This window comes from Nerophis ophidion, linkage group LG29 (genome assembly GCF_033978795.1).
Source record: "Nerophis ophidion isolate RoL-2023_Sa linkage group LG29, RoL_Noph_v1.0, whole genome shotgun sequence".
Taxonomy (NCBI): domain Eukaryota; kingdom Metazoa; phylum Chordata; class Actinopteri; order Syngnathiformes; family Syngnathidae; genus Nerophis; species Nerophis ophidion.
The window spans coordinates 20196598-20214097 of record NC_084639.1 but is presented as its reverse complement, the minus strand read 5'-3'; the positions used below and the strand labels follow the sequence as shown (position 1 = coordinate 20214097).

Below are 17500 nucleotides of genomic sequence, written 5' to 3'. Positions count from 1 at the left end.
AGCTACTAGTAGACGGACGCGCTGGGTTGACGGCGACGCCGAGTGTTTTTTTTTATTTTGATGACTTCCTCACGGACATTGGACAGAAAATGGAGAGTTTTAAAGTGTCTTCCGTCTCCTTGTGTTCCCTCCTCGTCTTGCTTTGCCGACTGGCGTGCGGCGACATCACGGACGGGAACGCGGAGCACCTGAAAAGAGAGAACTCGCTAATGAAACCTTACCAAGGTATGACGTCACTTCTAGGCTTTCTTTCACCGAGCTAACTTTTGGACAAAATGTATTTTTTTTAAATTTACATTTCAGTTTCCCGCTCAACTATTTTGTGTGAATAATGGCGTTGGTTGCGTGAGGGGGGGGGGGGGGGGGGCAGTTTGCACTCGTTACAGCAGTGTTTCTCAACCACTGTGCCGCGGCAAACTAGTGCAGTGTTTTTCAACCACTGTGCCGCGGCAGACTAGTGCGGTGTGTTTCAACCACTGTGCCGCGGCAGACTAGTGCAGTGTTTTTCAACCACTGCGCCGCGGCAAACTATTGCAGTGTTTTTCAACCACTGTGCCGCGGCAGACTAGTGCAGTGTTTTTCAGCCATTGCGCCGCGGCAAACTAGTGCAGTGTTTTTCAACCACTGTGCCGCGGCACACTAGTGCAGTCATTTTCAACCTCTATGCCGCGTTTTTCAACCACTGTGCCGCGGCAAACTAGTGCAGTGTTTTTCAGCCACTGCGCCGCGGAAAACTAGTGCAGTGTTTTTCAGCCACTGTGCCGTGGCAGACTAGTGCAGTGTTTTTCAACCACTGTGCCGTGGCAGACTAGTGCAGTGTTTTTCAACCACTGTGCCGCGGCAGACTAGTGCAGTGTTTTTCAACCACTGTGCCGCGGCACACTAGTGCAGTGTTTTTCAACCACTGCGCCGCAGCACACTAGTGCAGTGTTTTTCAACCACTGCGCCGCGGCAGACTAGTGCAGTGTTTTTCAACCACTGTGCCGCGGCAGACTAGTGCAGTGTTTTTCAGCCACTGCGCCGCGGAAAACTAGTGCAGTGTTTTTCAGCCACTGTGCCGTGGCAGACTAGTGCAGTGTTTTTCAACCACTGTGCCGCGGCAGACTAGTGCAGTGTTTTTCAACCACTGTGCCGCGGCACACTAGTGCAGTGTTTTTCAACCACTGCGCCGCAGCACACTAGTGCAGTGTTTTTCAACCACTGCGCCGCGGCAGACTAGTGCAGTGTTTTTCAACCACTGTGCCGCGGCAGACTAGTGCGGTGTGTTTCAACCACTGTGCCGCGGCAGACTAGTGCAGTGTTTTTCAACCACTGCGCCGCGGCAAACTATTGCAGTGTTTTTCAACCACTGTGCCGCGGCAGACTAGTGCAGTGTTTTTCAGCCATTGCGCCGCGGAAAACTAGTGCAGTGTTTTTCAACCACTGCGCCGCGGCACACTAGTGCAATGTTTTTCAACCACTGTGCCGCGGCACACTACTGCAGTGTTTTTCAACCACTGTGCCGCGGCAAGCTAGTGCAGTGTATTTCAACCACTGTGCCGCGGCAAACTAATGCAGTGTTTTTGAACCACTGTGCCGCGGCACACTAGTGCGGTGTGTTTCAACCACTGTGCCGCGGCAGACTAGTGCAGTGTTTTTCAACCACTGTGCCGTGGCAGACTAGTGCAGTGTTTTTCAACCACTGTGCCGCGGCAGACTAGTGCAGTGTTTTTCAACCACTGTGCCGCGGCACACTAGTGCAGTGTTTTTCAACCACTGCGCCGCAGCACACTAGTGCAGTGTTTTTCAACCACTGCGCCGCGTTTTTCAACCACTGTGCCGCGGCAAACTAGTGGAGTGTTTTTCAACCACTGTGCCACGGCAGACTACTGCAGTGTTTTTCAACCACTGTCCCGCAGCAAACTAGTGCAGTGATTTTCAACCACTGTGCCGCGTTTTTCAACCACTGTGCCGCGGAAGACTAGTGCAGTGATTTTCAACCCCAGTGCTGCGGAAAACTAGTGCAGTGTTTTTGAACCACTGTGCCGCAGCAAACTAGTGCAGTGTTTTTCAACCACTGTGCTGCGGCAAACTAATGCAGTGTTTTTGAACCACTGTGCCACGGCAAACTAGTGCAGTGATTTTCAACCACTGCGCCGCGTTTTTCAACCACTGTGCCGCGGCAAACGAGTGGAGTGTTTTTCAACCACTGTGCCACGGCAAACTAGTGCAGTGTTTTTCAACCACTGTGCCGCGGCAAACTAGTGCAGTGATTTTCAACCTCTATGCCGCGTTTTTCAACCACTGTGCCGCGGCAAACTAGTGCGGCGTTTTTCAACCACTGTGCCGCGGCACACTAGTGCAGTGTTTTTCAACCACTGCGCCGCGGCAGACTAGTGCAGTGTTTTTCAACTGCTGTCCAGCGGCAGTGGTTAAAATTAAAAAAAAAATATTCTGAGAAATCTAGAAAATCTGTAGAATCAAATTTAAATCTTATTTCAAAGTCTTTTGAATTCCTTTAAAAATTTTGTTCCGGAAAATCTAAAAGAAATAATGACTTGTCTTTGTTAGTGAAGTGAATTATATTTATATAGCGCTTTTTCTTTAGTGACTCAAAGCGCTTTACGTAGTGAAACCCAATATCTAAGTTACATTTAAACCAGTGTGGGTGGCACTGGCAGCAGGTGGGTAAAGTGTCTTGCCCAAGGACACAACGGCAGTGACTAGGATGGCAGAAGCGGGAATTGAACCTGCAACCCTCAAGTTGCTGGCACGGCCACTCTACCAACCGAGCTATGCCGCCCCAAAATCTAGCTAGGTCCAATTTGTTATATATTCTAACAAAGTGCAGATTGGATTTTAACTTACTTAAAACATGTCATCAACATTTTAAAATGAATCTTAATCAGGAAAAATTATAAAAAAAACGACTAAATTATTTTTGGGGGATTTTTTTCAAAAAGATTCGAATTAGCTAGTTTTGATCTTAATTTTTTTAGGTTGAATTTTGAAATTTAAAGCGTCGATATTGAAGATAAACTATGTTTCAAAATTTAATTAATTTTTTTTTTGTGTGTTTTCTCCTCTTTTAAAAATTAAGTGGTTTTTTTTCATCATTTATTCTCTACAAAAAAAAACTTCCGTAAAAGGAAAAAAAAATGTACGACGGAATGACAGACAGAAATACCCATTTTTTTAATATATATAGATTTATTAATTAAAGGTAAATTGAGCAAATTGGCTATTTCTGGCCATTTATTTAAGTGTGTATCAAACTGGTAGCCCATTACGTCGATCGCGAGCTACCACTGTGCCGCGTTTTTCAACCACTGTGCCGCGGAAGACTAGTGCAGTGTTTTTCAACCACTGCGCCACGGCACACTAGTGGTGTGGTTTTCAAACACTGCGCCGCGGCAAACTAGTGCAGTGTTTTTCAACCACTGTGCCGTGGCAAACCAGTGCAGTGATTTTCAACCACTGTGCCGCGTTTTTCAACCACTGTGCCACGGCAGACTAGTGCACTGTTTCTCAACCACTGTGCCGCGGAAAACTAGTGGAGTGTTGTTCAACCACTGTGCCACGGCACACTAGTGCAGTGTTTTTCAACCACTGCGCCGCAGCACACTAGTGCAGTGTTTTTCAACCACTGTCCCGCGGCATTCAACCAATGCGCATCAACCACTGTGATGCAGCAAACTACTGCAGTGTTTTTGAACCACTGTGCCACGGCAGACTAGTGCAGTGTTTTTCAACCACTGTCCCGCAGCAAACTAGTGCAGTATTTTTCAACCACTGTGCCGCGGCACACTAGTGCAGTGTCTTTCAACCAGTGTTTTTCAACCATTGTGCCGCGGAAAACTAGTGGAGTGTTTTTCAACCACTGTGACGCGGAAAACTAGTGGAGTGTTTTTCAACCACTGTGCCGCATTTTTCAACCACTATGCCGCGGCAAACTAGTGCAGTGATTTTCAACCACTGTGCCGCATTTTTCAACCACTATGCCGCGGCAAACTAGTGCAGTGATTTTCAACCACTATGCCACGTTTTTCAACCACTGTGCCGCAGCAAACTAGTGCTTTGTTTTTGAACCACTGTGCCACGGCACACTACTGGAGTGTTTCTCAACCACTGTGCCGCGGCAAACTAGTGCAGTGTTTTTCAACCACTGCGCCTTAGCACACTAGTGCAGTGTTTTTCAACCACTGTCCCGCGGCACACTAGTGCAGTGTTTTTCAACCAATGCGCATCAACCACTGTGATGCAGCAAACTACTGCAGTGTTTTTGAACCACTGTGCCACGGCAGACTAGTGCAGTGTTTTTCAACCACTGTCCCGCGGCAAACTAGTGCAGTGTTTTTCAACCACTGTGCCGTGGCACACTAGTGCAGTGTTTTTCAACCAGTGTTTTTCAACCATTGTGCCGCGGCACACTATTGCAGTGTTTTCAAGCACTGCGCCGCGGCAAACTAGTGCAGTGTTTTTCAACCACTGTGCCGCAGCAAACTAGTGCAGTGTTTTTCAACCACTGTGCCGCGGCACACTACTGCAGTGTTTTTCAACCACTGTGCCGCGGCAAGCTAGTGCAGTGTTTTTCAACCACTGTGCCGCGGCAGACTAGTGCAGTGATTTTCAACCTCTATGCCGCGTTTTTCAACCACTGTGCCGCGGCAAACTAGTGCGGCATTTTTCAACCACTGTGCCGCGGCAAACTAGTGGAGTGTTGTTCAACCACTGTGCCATGGCACACTAGTGCAGTGTTTTTCAACCACTGCGCCGCGGCAGACTAGTGCAGTGTTTTTCAACTGCTGTCCAGCGGCAGTGGTTAAAATTAAAAAAAAAATATTCTGAGAAATCTAGAAAATCTGTAGAATCAAATTTAAATCTTATTTCAAAGTCTTTTGAATTCCTTTAAAAATTTTGTTCCGGAAAATCTAAAAGAAATAATGACTTGTCTTTGTTAGTGAAGTGAATTATATTTATATAGCGCTTTTTCTTTAGTGACTCAAAGCGCTTTACATAGTGAAACCCAATATCTAAGTTACATTTAAACCAGTGTGGGTGGCACTGGCAGCAGGTGGGTAAAGTGTCTTGCCCAAGGACACAACGGCAGTGACTAGGATGGCAGAAGCGGGAATTGAACCTGCAACCCTCAAGTTGCTGGCACGGCCACTCTACCAACCGAGCTATGCCGCCCCAAAATCTAGCTAGGTCCAATTTGTTATATATTCTAACAAAGTGCAGATTGGATTTTAACTTACTTAAAACATGTCATCAACATTTTAAAATGAATCTTAATCAGGAAAAATTATAAAAAAAACGACTAAATTATTTTTGGGGGATTTTTTTCAAAAAGATTCGAATTAGCTAGTTTTGATCTTAATTTTTTTAGGTTGAATTTTGAAATTTAAAGCGTCGATATTGAAGATAAACTATGTTTCAAAATTTAATTAATTTTTTTTTTGTGTGTTTTCTCCTCTTTTAAAAATTAAGTGGTTTTTTTTCATCATTTATTCTCTACAAAAAAAAACTTCCGTAAAAGGAAAAAAAATATACGACGGAACGACAGACATAAATACCCATTTTTTTAATATATATAGATTTATTAATTAAAGGTAAATTGAGCAAATTGGCTATTTCTGGCCATTTATTTAAGTGTGTATCAAACTGGTAGCCCATTACGTCGATCGCGAGCTACCACTGTGCCGCGTTTTTCAACCACTGTGCCGCGGAAGACTAGTGCAGTGTTTTTCAACCACTGCGCCACGGCAAACTAGTGCAGTGTTTTTCAACCACTGTGCCGTGGCAAACCAGTGCAGTGATTTTCAACCACTGTGCCGCGTTTTTCAACCACTGTGCCGCGGCAGACTAGTGCACTGTTTCTCAACCACTGTGCCGCGGAAAACTAGTGGAGTGTTGTTCAACCACTGTGCCACGGAACACTAGTGCAGTGTTTTTCAACCACTGCGCCGCAGCACACTAGTGCAGTGTTTTTCAACCACTGTCCCGCGGCATTCAACCAATGCGCATCAACCACTGTGATGCAGCAAACTACTGCAGTGTTTTTGAACCACTGTGCCACGGCAGACTAGTGCAGTGTTTTTCAACCACTGTCCCGCAGCAAACTAGTGCAGTATTTTTCAACCACTGTGCCGCGGCACACTAGTGCAGTGTTTTTCAACCAGTGTCTTTCAACCATTGTGCCGCGGAAAACTAGTGGAGTGTTTTTCAACCACTGTGACGCGGAAAACTAGTGGAGTGTTTTTCAACCACTGTGCCGCATTTTTCAACCACTATGCCGCGGCAAACTAGTGCAGTGATTTTCAACCACTGTGCCGCATTTTTCAACCACTATGCCGCGGCAAACTAGTGCAGTGATTTTCAACCACTATGCCACGTTTTTCAACCACTGTGCCGCAGCAAACTAGTGCTTTGTTTTTGAACCACTGTGCCACGGCACACTACTGGAGTGTTTCTCAACCACTGTGCCGCGGCAAACTAGTGCAGTGTTTTTCAACCACTGCGCCTTAGCACACTAGTGCAGTGTTTTTCAACCACTGTCCCGCGGCACACTAGTGCAGTGTTTTTCAACCAATGCGCATCAACCACTGTGATGCAGCAAACTACTGCAGTGTTTTTGAACCACTGTGCCACGGCAGACTAGTGCAGTGTTTTTCAACCACTGTCCCGCGGCAAACTAGTGCAGTGTTTTTCAACCACTGTGCCGTGGCACACTAGTGCAGTGTTTTTCAACCAGTGTTTTTCAACCATTGTGCCGCGGCACACTATTGCAGTGTTTTCAAGCACTGCGCCGCGGCAAACTAGTGCAGTGTTTTTCAACCACTGTGCCGCAGCAAACTAGTGCAGTGTTTTTCAACCACTGTGCCGCGGCACACTACTGCAGTGTTTTTCAACCACTGTGCCGCGGCAAGCTAGTGCAGTGTTTTTCAACCACTGTGCCGCGGCAGACTAGTGCAGTGATTTTCAACCTCTATGCCGCGTTTTTCAACCACTGTGCCGCGGCAAACTAGTGCGGCATTTTTCAACCACTGTGCCGCGGCAAACTAGTGGAGTGTTGTTCAACCACTGTGCCATGGCACACTAGTGCAGTGTTTTTCAACCACTGCGCCGCGGCAGACTAGTGCAGTGTTTTTCAACCACTGTCCAGCGGCAGTGGTTAAAATAAAAAAGAAATATTCTGACAAATCTAGAAAATCTGTAGAATCAAATTTAAATCTTATTTCAAAGTCTTTTGAATTCCTTTAAAATTTTTGTTCCGGAAAATCTAAAAGAAATAATGACTTGTCTTTGTTAGTGAAGTGAATTATGTTTATATAGCGCTTTTTCTCTAGTGACTCAAAGCGCTTTACATAGTGAAACCCAATATCTAAGTTACATTTAAACCAGTGTGGGTGGCACTGGCAGCAGGTGGGTAAAGTGTCTTGCCCAAGGACACAATGGCAGTGGTCGAAGCGGGAATCGAACCTGCAACCCTCAAGTTGCTGGCACGGCCACTCTACCAACCGGGCTAAACGGCCCCGAAATCTAGCTAGGTCCAATTTGTTATATATTCTAACAAAGTGCAGATTGGATTTTAACTTACTTAAAACATGTCATCAACATTTTAAAATGAATCTTGATCAGGAAAACTTATAAAAAAATATGACTAAATTATTTTTGGGGGATTTTTTTCAAAAAGATTCGAATTAGCTAGTTTTGATCTTAATTTTTTTAGGTTGAATTTTGAATTTTAAAGCGGCGATATTGAAGATAAACTATGTTTCAAAATTTAATTAAATTTTTTTTGTGTGTTTTCTCCTCTTTTAAAAATTAAGTGTTTTTTTTTTCATAATTTATTCTCTACAAAAAAAAACTTCCGTAAAAGGAAAAAAAAATGTACGACGGAATGACAGACAGAAATACCCATTTTTATATATATATATATATATATAGATTTATTAATTAAAGGTAAATTGAGCAAATTGGCTATTTCTGGCCATTTATTTAAGTGTGTATCAAACTGGTAGCCCATTACGTCGATCGCGAGCTACCACTGTGCCGCGTTTTTCAACCACTGTGCCGCGGAAGACTAGTGCAGTGTTTTTCAACCACCGCGCCACGGCACACTAGTGGAGTGTTTTTCAAACACCGCGCCGCGGCAAACTAGTGCAGTGTTTTCCAACCACTGTGCCGTGGCAAACCAGTGCAGTGATTTTCAACCACTGTGCCGCGTTTTTCAACCACTGTGCCGGCGGCAGACTAGTGAACTGTTTCTCAACCACTGTGCCGCGGCAAACTAGTGGAGTGTTGTTCAACCACTGTGCCACGGCACACTAGTGCAGTGTTTTTCAACCACTGCGCCGCGGCAGACTAGTGCAGTGATTTTCAACCACTGCGCCGCGTTTTTCAACCACTGTGCCGCGGGGGGTGTGTCAGTCGATCTCCAGCCAGGCTTTTAAAAAAAAAATAGACCTAAAAACGAGTGATCATCAATCTTCACCAAGACGTCACTTAAATGACATTCACGGTACCGGAGGGTCTTGTGAGATGACGCCGGCCGCTGCAAGATCATTATTATGAAAATATGACCGAGAGGAAGGCGAGAAACACTTTTTATTTCAACAGACTCTCGCGCCGTACCTTCCGTCAAAACTCTGCACATTTCCTATCTTCACAATAAAAGCCCTGCTTTATGCTGCCTGCGCTAACTAAATACAGAGTCTGGGAAAACTGGCGTGCACAAGCGATCCCTCGGAAAGCTGGCGTGCACATCACTTGTGCACGCCAGCTTTCCGAGACTCTTATTTTGTTAGCGCGGGCAGCATGAAGCAGGGCTTTTATTGTGAAGATAGGAAATGTGCAGTCGGCCTTTAGAGTTTTGACGGAAGGGACGGCGCGAAAGTCTCTTGAAATAAAAAGTGTTTCTCGCCTTCCTCTCTGTCATTTTTCCATAATAACGAACTGGCAGCAGCCAGCGTCATCTCACAAGACCCTCGGGTGCCGTGAATGTCAATCAAGCAAGCTACGGAGTTTGCCGCCAATGTTTTTCTTGGATGAATTAGATGCCAAAAACCAACCACTTTCATGTGGTATTGCACAGAAAGGACCACTTTTTTTTCCTCCTCCATTCGAAAATGTGGGCGTTATCATCATTACTGTCTGATTCCAATCAATGCGAGTCATCAGAATCAGGTAATACGCCAACTTATATTCTTGTCTTCGTGAAAGATAGACATCTATATGTATTACACGTGCTTGTATTATCATTAAACACATTTAACGTGTTTACAAAAATGTCTCTTTCATGAATAAATAGATATAAATGAGGTAGATAGCTCGCCTGCAGAAAAAGTGTGGGCACACCTGCATTAATCAGTACCCAAGAAGTAGCTCTTGCTTTCAAAAAGGTTGCTGACCCCTGCTCTAGGAAGTTAGTGTGTCAAGTAGCAAGTTACAGACTTAAACACACAAAGCCTCCAAGGCATATTTGCAAGTATCCAGTAACAAACGTGTCCGCATCATTCAACTTAATGCTTCCTGGACCTAATCTAAAAAAAGAAACAGAACAAAAAACACTCCACTTCAACTGAAAAACTGCTTTTTGCTCATTAGTATGTTTTACAGCAGGTTGGGTTACTTTTTAAAACCTGTTTCGCAGCCAGCGAATCGCACAGAAACACGTGAAACATGCCAAACAAAAACCTTCCCCGCACTTGCATGCATTGAAGACAGAAAGTAGCCATTATTTGAGTGTCAATGATCATAGAACTTGTCATTATTCACCTAGATATGATTGTCAATATGCCAAAGTAGAAATCAATCAATCAATCAATCAATCAATCAATGTTTATTTATATAGCCCCAAATCACAAATGTCTCAAAGGACTGCACAAATCATTACGACTACGACATCCTCGGAAGGACCCACAAAAGGGCAAGGAAAACTCACACCCAGTGGGACGCCAGTGACAATGCTGACTATGAGAAACCTTGGAGAGGACCTCAGATGTGGGCAACCCCCCCCCCCGCCTTTAGGGGACCGAAAGTCATGGATGTGGAGCGGGTCTAACATGATGCTGTGAAAGTTCAATCCATAGTGGCTCCAACACAGCGGTGAGAGTTCAGTTCAAAGCGGATCCAAGACAGCAGCGAGAGTCCCCGTCCACAGGAAACCATCTCAAGCGGAGGAAGAAAATCAAAGTCCAGGGCAGCTTGGTGTCCCTGGAGATGGGCAAGATCTAGGTGGAGGGCGTGGGAGAGGTCCAGGAGTACGTCGACGTGTGCGATTACTCCGTTCAGTTCAAAGCGGATCCAAGACAGCAGCGAGAGTCCCCGTCCACAGGAAACCATCTCAAGCGGAGGGCGGATCAGCGGCGTAGAGATGTCCCCAACCCATACACAGGCGAGCGGTCCATCCTGGGCCTCGACTCTGGACAGCCAGTACTTCATCCATGGTCATCGGACAAGGGAGGGGGGGACATAGGAGAAAGAAAAGAAGCGGCAGATCAACTGGTCTAAAAAGGAGGTCTATTTAAAGGCTAGAGTATACAGATGAGTTTTAAGGTGAGACTTAAATGAGCTGATTCGGGCAGGGGCAAAGCTCTTTTTTTTTTTTAAAGTGCTATTTAACAAAAAAAAAATGTAAAAAGTGGAATAAAAAACGCGATTAGGTGATTGGTAACGAGAAATATTGCAACATTGACACTTGGGCTGTTTTTTTACTTGATTACTTTCATCGCTTAAATAGTAATACAACCTAATTATAAACAGGTAGATCTTAACTTACAAATTCAAGCAAATAAAGTAAGAAAATTATTTTTTTAAAGCCTGTACCACTAAATAATTGACAGAATGTCGTGATTATTTGAAACTGGAGCTTTTATTGGTCCTTCTGAAGAAATTATTATTTATTTTTTTTTTTTACAAAAACACTTTTGTATTTATATAGCGCTTTTCTCTAGTGACTCAAAGCGCCTTACATAGTGAAACCCAATATCTAAGTTACATTTAAAGCAGTGTGGGTGGCACTGGGAGCAGGTGGGTAAAGTGTCTTGCCCAAGGACACAACGGCAGTGACTAGAATGGCGGGAGCAGGAATCGAACCTGCAACCTTTAAGTTGCTGGCACGGCCACTCTACCAACCGAGCTATACCGCCCCCAATTTGTATCATATTTGACAGAACCCGTCACCAAATAATTTGGTCTTATAATGTTATTTCCAACAATAAAACAAACATTATTATTGGTTTTATACAAACATAATTTTCCATCCGAAAAAATAACGTATTATTTTAATGTGATTAATTAATTTTTCTTTTCTATAAGTCTTAAAGGGGAACATTATCACCAGACCTATGTAAGCATCAATATATACCTTGATGGTGCAGAAAAAAGACCGTATATTTTTTTTTAACCGATTTCCGAACTCTAAATGGGTGAATTTTGGCGAATTAAACGCCTTTCTGTTTATCGCTCTGAGGTAACACACCCGCCATTTTCATTTTCAACACATTACAAACACCGGGTCTCAGCTCTGTTATTTTCCGTTTTTTGGACTATTTTTTGGAACTTTGGAGACATCATGCCTCGTCGGTGTGTTGTCGGAGGGTGTAACAACACTAACAGGGAGGGATTCAAGTTGCACCACTGGCAAGAAATCTGCCCCCAGACCCCCATTGAAGGTACCAAAGTGTCTCCACATTTTACCGGCGATGACAGACATGGCACAGAGATGTATGGATACCCTGCAGATGCATTTGCATCCATAAAGTCAACGAAATCACAAAGGTGAGTTTTGTTGATGTTGACTTATGTGCTAATCAGACATATTTGGTCGCGGCGTGACTGCCAGCTAATCGATGCTAACATGCTATTTACCGGCGGTGCTAAAGCAGACATGGCACAGAGATGTGTGGATAACCTGCAGATGCATTTGCAACTATATTACGTTTACTTCCACCCACATTTAATGCGAAACAAACACTTACCAATCGAAGGATTTAAGTTCCTCCAGTGTCACGAGATGCGAAAGTCCCGATCGTTTGGTCCGCACATTTTACCGGCGATGCTAACGCAGCTATTCGGCCATGCTACGGCTATGAATAGCGTCAATAGCTATTCACTCAATAGCTTCAGTTTCTTCTTCAATATTTTCATACTCCAACCATCCGTTTCAATACATGCGTAATCTGTTGAACCGCTTAAGCCGCTGAAATCCGAGTCTGAATCCGAGCTAATGTCGCTATATCCTGCTGTGGTATTCGCCGTTGTTTGTTTACATTGGCAGCACTGTGTGACGTCACAGGGAAATGGATAGTCGCATCGCAAATAGCGAAAATCAAGCACTTTAAAGCTTTGACGTCTCCGAGGTAATACAGCCGCCATTTTCATTTTCAACACTTTACAAACACCGGGTCTCAGCTCTGCTATTTTCCGTTTTTTTGACTATTTTTTGGAACCTTGGAGACATCATGCCTCGTCGGTGTGTTGTCGGAGGGTGTAACAACACTAACAGGGAGGGATTCAAGTTGCACCACTGGCAAGAAATCTGCCCCCAGACCCCCATTGAATGTGCCGGAGTGTCTCCACATTTTACCGGCGATGACAGACATTACACAGAGATGTATGGATAACTTTCAGATGCATTTGCAACCATAAAGTCAACGAAATCACAAAGGTGAGTTTTGTTGATGTTGACTTATGTGCTAATCAGACATATTTGGTCGCGGCGTGACTGCCAGCTAATCGATGCCAACATGCTACGCTAATCGACGCTAACATGCTATTTACCGGCGGTGCTAAAGGAGACAATATTGACCCCTATGCCATAGAAAAAAGGAACAGAGCAACAAAATTCAACGCTGGGCATCAGTCTGCTAACCAAATATTGTCAATTAACACCAAATTGTACACATTTTTACAAAATCCCAGGTCGTGATCATATGGTTGTGGCCTTACACACACAACTGTAGTGTTATCTGTCCTTAAACACACAACATTTACAAGAAAATCAACATTTTCAGTCGTGAGGAAGAACCAGACCCAGGTCCAGCCAACCGAGGACCACTTTGTGTGGCAGTTGACTCACCTGGTGGTTTTTCAGGTGTGGGCAGCAGCGCGTCCAGCCAGTGGGACTTCTCTGGAAGCACCCTGGTGACCTCCTCCTACGTGAGACTCACCCCGGATGAGAGGAGCAAGCAGGGATCCATCTGGAACACTGTGGTGAGGCTCCATCATTTCAATCCTTAAAATGAGTCTCTGAGCGTTGCCCAGGTGTCTAATCAAAACTTATGTTTGTTTCTTGTGTAACAATATATCAAGTCTGTATTGACCAGACAACACACCTGTTGTAGCACAGACCTACTTCCTGTGCACCCGTCTACGGCGCTAAGCCTTCTGGGTAATGTTGTATATTCACATTCACTGCTGACCTAGCAAAGAGGCGTGTTCGAGATGTTGAAGTGTGATGTCTTTGGCATTCATTAAATAAACTGGAACACCTAAAACATTGGTCGCAAATTTGTCAAACGACAAGTTGATTCAATGTTTTTGAGAGCTGCCACGGAGTCAGGCGTTTTTAAAGTTGTGCGTGTGTGTGTACATGTGTTATATATATGTATATATTAGGGATGCACCGATGAATCGGTAACCGAATATATTCGGCCGAATATGGCAAAAAAAGTGGGGCCTCTGTTGACATTATTAGCCTGTTGTGTAGGCTACCTGTATAAGTGTATGAGGTTACAAGCACACACTTAATTGAGATTTACCTGAGCCTTCTGTTTACATTATTAGCCTAGCTACTGTGGCTAAGCAGACTTTTGCCAGAAGGACAATCATTCATTTGTTGCGGGTTTATCCACTTTAATGCACTTTATTTAATTTTTTTTGGAATGCATGTTTTGTTTGAAGGCCTAATATAAATGAAAAACTGTGCTTTTTTTTTTGAAAAGCAAAGACTACTGGAATATTAAAAAAATGTCAATATTCAATAAAAAATTACTTTATTTGAAAAACATCAAGGCTATTTATGCAATATTAATTTTTGGGGGGAAAAACTGCATTCATTTTTCGGTATTCGCCTTCGGCCAAGCGTTTAAATTTTATTCGGCTTCGGCCACAAATTTTCATTTCGGTGCATCCCTAGTATATATATGTGTGTATATATATATATATATATATATATATATATATATTAGGAGTGTAACGGTACACAAACATTTCGGTTCGGTACGTACCTCGGTTTAAAATAAGTTAAATAGAAGGTAAATACATGTAAAATGGGTAAATAGAACGTAAAATAATGTAAATAAAAGGTTAAAAAAGGATTATAGAAGGTAAATGAGGTAATAGAAGCCAAAAAAAAGATAAATAAGGTAAAATATGTTAAAGGTAATAAAGGTAACAACTAAAAAGGCAAATGGGAGGTAAAATAAAGTAAAAAAAACAGGTAAAATAAGTTAAATAGAAGGTAAATAAATGTAAAAGGGGTAAATAGAAGGTAAAATAATGTAAATAAAAGGTTAAAAAAGGAATATAAAAGGTAAATGAGGTAATAGAAGCAAAAAAAAAGATAAACAAGGTAAAATATGTTAAAGGTAAATATAAGGTATAACAACTAAAAAGGCACATGAGAGGTAAAATAAGGTAAATAGAATCTAAAATAAGTTAAATAGAAGGTAAATAAATGTAAAAGGGGCAAATAGAAGGTAAAATGATGTAAATAAAAGGTTAAAAAAATCAAATAAAAGGTGTAATGAGTTAATAGAAGCTAAAAACAGATAAAATAAGTTAAATAGAATGTAAATAAAAAAGGTTCATTTTCGGTACAGTAAGAAAACGACAAAATATCAATTTTTTTGGTTGTTTATTAACCAAATTTGTAAACAATGGCTTTATCCTTTTAACATTGGGAACACTATGATAATTCTACCCAGGTTAATCCACATTAAACTGCCTCAAGTTGTTGCTTTGATTCAATAAAATGACCAAACCTTTCTTCTACATATAAAAAGTGCAACATTAAACAGTTTCGAGTCAACTCACCATGCTTTAATTTATTACAGCATTCGGGAAGCCTGTCGTTGATTTTTATTATGCGAATGTTATATTTGTATCAACATTTGATAGCAGGGACCCTGCCATTCAAACTAGGCTGCCACATTACTAATGATTAATGTAACTATAGCTGAAAAAATAGCACAATAGCAATAGGAGAGACGATCCATCCCTGAACACCATGGAGTTCATGTAGGCTTTATGATGCACTTACATTATTATATACACTATCACAGACAGAAACTCATCCATCCATCCATCCATCATCTTCCGCTTATCCGAGGTCGGGTCGCGGGGGCAGCAGCCTAAGCAGGGAAGCCCAGACTTCCCTATCTCCAGCCACTTCGTCTAGCTCTTCCCGGGGGATCCCGAGGCGTTCCCAGGCCAGCCGGGAGACATAGTCGTCCCAACGTGTCCTGGGTCTTCCCTGTGGCCTCCTGCCAGCTGGACGTGCCCTAAACACCTCCCTAGGGAGGCGTTCGGGTGGCATCCTGACCAGATGCCCGAACCACCTCATCTGGCTCCTCTCGATGTGAAGGAGCAGCGGCTTTACTTTGAGTTCCTCCCGGATGGCAGAGCTTCTCACCCTATCTCTAAGGGAGAGACCCAAACTCATTTCGGCCGCTTGTACCCGTGATCTTATCCTTTCGGTCATGACCCAAAGCTCATGACCATAGGTGAGGATGGGAACGTAGATCGACCGGTAAATTGAGAGCTTTGCCTTCCGGCTCAGCTCCTTCTTCACCACAACGGATCGATACAACGTCCGCATTACTGAAGACGCCGCACCGATCCGCCTGTCGATCTCACGATCCACTCTTCCCCCACTCGTGAACAAGACTCCTAGGTACTTGAATGATGAATCATTCAAGTACCTAGGGATGAATCACACGCTGTGATTCATCCCTGAACACCATGGAGTTCATGTAGGCTTTATGATGCACTTACATTATTATATACACTATCACAGACAGAAACTCTTCATTTAATATAATATCCTTTTTTTGCTACTTCAACTTACCTCAAGCAACACTGTCCGTAACACACACGCACACACACTCCGCAAAATGAGCTAACGTTACGCTAAAAGCTAACTAGCCTTCACCAAAAAACAAGAACTGCGAGTGAGCTGATCTGCAGTTTGTTTCTAGAAGGTCAACGGGCTCACAGTGATGTTTAGAAAGTATTTGACTTGGAAGTGTTTAGCATATTTGGGGAGAGTCGCTGCTCAATGCTAAGCAATTATCTGCTCTCCGAATACGCATTGCTGATCGGCTTTGTATGTAACCAATCAGATGGTTGTGTGGGAGGGACAATGCAGGGTGCTGTGGACAGACCGAGGCAGAACGGAGCAGCTTGTTAAGACTTTTGCATAGGCGGCTACTTCATATGTTGGTGTGGAACTCGTTCGGTACTCCTCCGCACCGAACCGGAACCCCCGTACCCCGAAAATGTATGCGTTTTTGTGCATAAAGTGCTGTGCCAGTCTCACTACCAAGTGTTGCATGTTAAGATCATTTATCAAGCTTTGTGTTGTCCGGCACAGCCGTGTTACCTCAAAGACTGGGAGATGCACGTCCACTTCAAAATCCACGGGGGTGGCAAGAAGAATCTCCATGGCGACGGCATCGCTCTCTGGTACACGAAAGACAAAGTGCATCCCGGTAAGCGCAGCGACGTTCACACTTTGTCCAAGAGCCAACGTTGTGACTCCAATGTATGTTTGATACCCAGCTGTGATTTATGCTGTGTTGCTTCCCCTCATTGTTGGAGGGCAACTTATAAACTTGTATTAAATCTGGACCGCGTTAAAGAAAGTATAACAAGTTGAATACGTGAAGAAGGTCAAATATGGTAAATAGAAGGTAGTAGAAGTCAATTCCAAGCAAAAGAAGGCAACAAAAAGGGAAACTAAGTTAATAAAAGGTAAAAGGAGATGAACAAAAGGTCAAAAATTTAAATAGAAGCCAGTAAAAGTAGTTAACATGTAGGAAATTAGTTTTTTTTAATTAAGGAAAAATGTTTTTAATTGATGAAAAATAGTATTTTCCTTGCAAAGCGTTTTTTAATTGAATAAAGGTATTTTTTTTATTTTTTGTACAATTGTTTTTTTTTTTATTAGGAAAATTGTTTGATTTGACTTGTTTTTTTAATGAACATTTTTTATGCTTGCTAATCATTTTTTTAACTGAAGAAAATAGTTGTTTTTTACTTGCTAATAGCTTTTTTTTAATTTATTTTTTTACTCAAAAAACATATTTCAGTTAAAATATTGGTTTTCATACAGACAACATTCACACACTCGGGCCCGTTTAGTGTTGTCAGTCAACCTTTCCCCAGGTGCATGTTTTTGAAGAAATTAGTTTTTTTTAAATTGTGAATTGTTTTTTTAATTAAGGAAAAATGTTTTTAGTGGAAGAAAAATAGTCTTTTCCTTGCAAAGCGTTTTTCAATTGAATAAATGTTT

General features: G+C 42.9%; 1 protein-coding gene across 1 annotated transcript in view; it reads left to right on the top strand.

Annotated features, from left to right (window-relative positions):
* Positions 1–17500, top strand: part of lman2 (lectin, mannose-binding 2) — a 37432-nt gene that overhangs the window by 14 nt on the left and 19918 nt on the right. The window contains exons 1-3 of the mRNA XM_061891597.1: positions 1–225; positions 13079–13197; positions 16580–16697. The exon at positions 1–225 is cut by the window's left edge and continues 14 nt beyond it. Of these exons, the coding sequence (XP_061747581.1) occupies positions 90–225; positions 13079–13197; positions 16580–16697 (373 nt within the window). The 5' untranslated portion in view covers positions 1–89. The remainder of the gene's footprint in view (positions 226–13078; positions 13198–16579; positions 16698–17500) is intronic.